Here is a 4,171-nt window from a genome sequence, read left to right on the forward strand (position 1 = left end):
TCATTCAGTCCATCCGAAGAGCTGGTCCAAAGTGCCAGAGTAGTTTCCAAATCTAAGTAGCACAGGGGACGGGGAGGGGGGTGCTTCCTCGTTTTGTGCTATGCTGAAATTACTGGTTCAAGTAAAATATAAGAGTCTCCACTTAAATTGTGGGACTCAAGGTGACGGAATAATGGTTCTTAATTTTAAATCAGAGTTAACATAGCTCAAAGGGACATGGCAGTCCCTGTTTGAAAAATACAGGCTTTACTTAAAACTTGCGCCACGCCTCGGGGGAAGAAAACTAAAAAAATCCAACAACAGGAGAATGGTTTCATGAACTGTGCTACATTATCTCAACAGAATATTATGTGCAGGAGGTGGAAACGATCTTTACAAAGATTTCTTAATAATATAGGGATGAGCTTATGTTACAAGGTTAAATGGGGAAAAGGCATGCAACGATTTTATACATAATGTGCTCTGAACTACATAAATACAACACACGGCGAAAAGACTCAGGAGCTCTGCCCAAACGGCTGTCCTCCCCGGGCGCTGCCGAGGGCCCGCGCCCCGTCTCCAGGCCGGCCTGATGGGGACACACAGGCACAGACACCAGCGAGGGATGACCAGCGAGCAGCCGTCGGGGGCCCCAATGCAAAGGGCAGTGGGAAATGCAGCCGGCTCAAGGCTAGAGGGGCCCTCCTTCCTTCCAGCCCAAACCAAGACATCAGGACCCCCGGGCTCAGCGGAGCTTAGAGAGAAAGAAACTGGACCCAACCCTGCGCTTCCCAGCCGGGAGCCACACCTCGCCACACGGAGCCCTCCTCTGCCTCCGAGCCTCCAGCACACGGCACCCTCCCGGAGTGACACGCAGCTCCTGGGCTCCCCCCGCTGGCCTCAGCACCGCTTGCGTGGCCATCTTCTCCCGCCTCCGCCTCTGGACAGCCCGCACACCGTGACCCCATCTCCAGGGTCCCAAGAGCTCTCCTGACCTCCGTCCCCAGTCGTCCCTCGGCGGGGACAGGCACCTCCAGGGCCCACCCAAGACCACGGGCCCCATCTCGAGGTTAGCTGGGGATCTGTTCCACACTTACTTGGAGAGGCTGTGGCTGGCGGTGGTGCACGTGCATGTGTCTGTGTGTGCCCGAGCGTGCATGCACGTGTGCGTGCACCAAACTTGCATTTTGAAGACACTGTGTCCCAGGAGGAGACCTGGGCTGCTGGCAGCCCCAGGAGGCCAGTCGGGCCGCTGCACATGTGTGTTCTTGTGTGTGCATGTGTGTGCGTGCACATGTATGTGTGTGGGAGTGTGTGTGGTGAGGGTTACGGAAGGCAAGGGGAGTCTCTCTGAGTCTCTAACTGAAGGCGCCACTTGAACACAGACTCTCTTTCCTCCAGCTTTTCTCTCTTCTGGACAATTAACATCACGGTCACGTCCCTTCGTCCCAGCTTGCTGATCATTCAGACAAACGCACAATGGATCGCTTGGGTCTTACAACGTAAGTTGCTGCTAGACTCATTAAGGCAAACTTATTTACCACATTAATTAAATGGTCTATTTAACATGGAATACCAGTTCTCTAATCACATCTCAGTTGAACTTCTTTCAATTAACAGCTCTGAAGTCTACTGACAGAGGTCCTGCTGTTCCAGGATCATTAAGAACATTTTCATTATCTGTCAGATGAGAGAGGGAGGAGAGAGGCAGGAGCGCTCCCAGGAGTGAGCTGTCCCTGCTGAAGAGATGGGCGGGAGCAGCCCGGGCTCGCTGGCTGCCTAGCAGTGAAGAGACTCCCATGAAATCGTCAGTGCTCGGAGAGGGGTGGCCACAAAATGGACCAAGTGGGTACATTCTCATCCTCAGAGGATCACATCTGCCCTGGAGTCAACCTCACCCTCCAGATTACAACAACGATGGAATCGAAGCTGACCAGAAACTGAAATGGCTAAAACACAAGCGAAAAAACCAACAAACACCGAGGCAGGAAGGTTCGCAGGAAGACAAAGTAATATCAGTTTTAAATAAAAATGCTACAACTAACGAGTAAAGCCCTCCCGTGGCATTTAGATTTTATCCATAGATGAATTAAAAAGTAGATCCTGCACATGTGTTATCGGAATTGTTTTTAAACTTGAAATGTAAACCAGGTGAAGGTATATTACAGTTGGCTGCTGCAACATAAATGGAAGAAAAAATATGCAGTACTCACAGAGAAACAGCACAACCCAACCTAAATGCCCACTACACCAATCATTTTGCATGTAATTAATATTTCCATAAAATTAAATGCTACCAGTATATCAAAAGCAGAAAGGTGATGAACTGCTGCACAAATGCAATTAAAGAAGGTTCGGTTTTTAGCTTGTAAGCAAAGCATTCAACTAATATTCTGCCACCTTAACCTTACCCATTTCAATCCAAACCATTAAAGCCGGTGCTCTGATGGCCATTAACACAAAACTACACTCCCCATATATACTGCATTTCTCCTCATATATTAGTAAAAGGAAGATATTAATAATAATAACTGCATCTTAATGTCTTCAGTAGTTGGGCATGTGGATTTAAAGACTTTTTGAAAGCTGGCATCAATGAGAAAACTACTATTCTCTAATATCAGTTGTCATTAATAACAGTAAAATTAATAGCCATTTTCAGTACTGGTATAATTATGCACAGCAACATCGTAAGGCCACTAAAGTCCATGTTTAATGTCTGTGAGAGGAAAACATCATGATATGGTCTTACCTATGTATTCGCAAATGAAGACTACAAAGAAAGGGGTGACAAGGTCATTTATCCCCTGAACGTATCCACTGGCAGGGTGACGTATGGCCCATATAAACAATATCCTTTCAAAAATCTGAAAGAAAATTGAACAGCTGGTGAAGCGAAAAGTAAACGCATCAGAAACTTTTAAATGTACACATTCTTAAAATATACACTATCAATACTTTTCAATCTCTAATACGAAAATACCAATGGGTTTAATTTTTTTGTAAAATTCCAGTTATCTTAATTTTTTATAGACTCACAAGCAATATGGAGTATGTCACCAACCCCTGGGCTCAGTCCCACCCCACGAGCTGGCTCCCACAAAAGATGCTCTCTGCTCCTCCAAGCCCCTTGGGTAACCACTGCATGTGGCTGCCCTGGACTTGGTCAGCCAGCACAGCAGCACCCGGCCTATCAGTGAAGGAGAGACGGATGGAGGGACAGAGGGATGGATGGGCAGGTGGGTGGACGCATGCATGAATGGGCACATGGATGGAAGGAAGGGTGCATGGGAGGGAGGGAGGGAGGGAATGGATGGATGGATGCTCTAAATTTCCCACATACGATTTTTTTTTATTGAGGTATCACTGACATATAACAGTATGTTAGTGTCAGGTGTACAACATATGGTTCAATATTTGTAAATACTCTATTGGGAAATGACCACCATAATAAGTCTAGTTAACATCCATCACCGTACACACGTTATACTTTTTCTCGTGATGAGGACTTTTAAGATTTAGCTTCTTAGCAACTTTCGAAGACGGGATACAATATCATTAACTGTACTCTCCGAGCTGTACATTACAGCCCTACGACTTTCTGTTTCATTCTGACCCCGTTCACCCATGTCACACACACCCCCCAACCCTCACCTCTGGCAACCACCAATCTGTTCTCTGCATCTCTGAGCTTGGTTGGTTTTTTTAATGGATTTTCTTTCAGATTATTTCCCACGATATTGAATAGCTCATTGTGAGATACTGACTACAGCTGCCTGTGCTATACAGCAAATCCTTGTTGCTTGTCTGCTTTACGTATAGTAGTCTGTACCTCTTAATCCCATACTCCTAATTTATCCCTCCCCCTCCCTTCCCCTTTGGTAACCATAGGTTTGTTTTCTATGTCTGTGAGTGTGTTTTGTTTATGGATTCCGTATATTACTTCTTGGACTCCACACGACATGACAGACGTCCTCTTAAACTCCCGGAGAGCGATCAGCATCCGGAGGCCGGCGTCTTCCGACACCCCTACCCCCGCCAGCCGTCCGACAACCCGGGGGCCGCGTCTCTCCCGACCGCTATGACACTCGCTCACGCCACCTCCTCCACCTTCCTTCAGGAGAGGGATCTCACCAGGCGCCCTCAGCCACACGCACGCACACACGTGCACGCGCACATGGCTTAAAGAGCG

General features: G+C 47.4%; 1 protein-coding gene across 2 annotated transcripts in view; it reads right to left on the minus strand.

The window, feature by feature from the left end:
* TBC1D22A (TBC1 domain family member 22A) overlaps positions 1 to 4,171 on the minus strand; it is a 324,171-nt gene that overhangs the window by 182,229 nt on the left and 137,771 nt on the right. For both annotated transcript variants that reach the window (XM_007453900.1, XM_007453901.1), the window contains one exon: positions 2,732 to 2,846. In XM_007453900.1, coding sequence (XP_007453962.1) covers positions 2,732 to 2,846 — 115 coding nt within the window. The remainder of the gene's footprint in view (positions 1 to 2,731; positions 2,847 to 4,171) is intronic.

Source organism: Lipotes vexillifer, unplaced genomic scaffold (genome assembly GCF_000442215.2).
Source record: "Lipotes vexillifer unplaced genomic scaffold, Lipotes_vexillifer_v1.1 scaffold382, whole genome shotgun sequence".
NCBI lineage: Eukaryota > Metazoa > Chordata > Mammalia > Artiodactyla > Lipotidae > Lipotes > Lipotes vexillifer.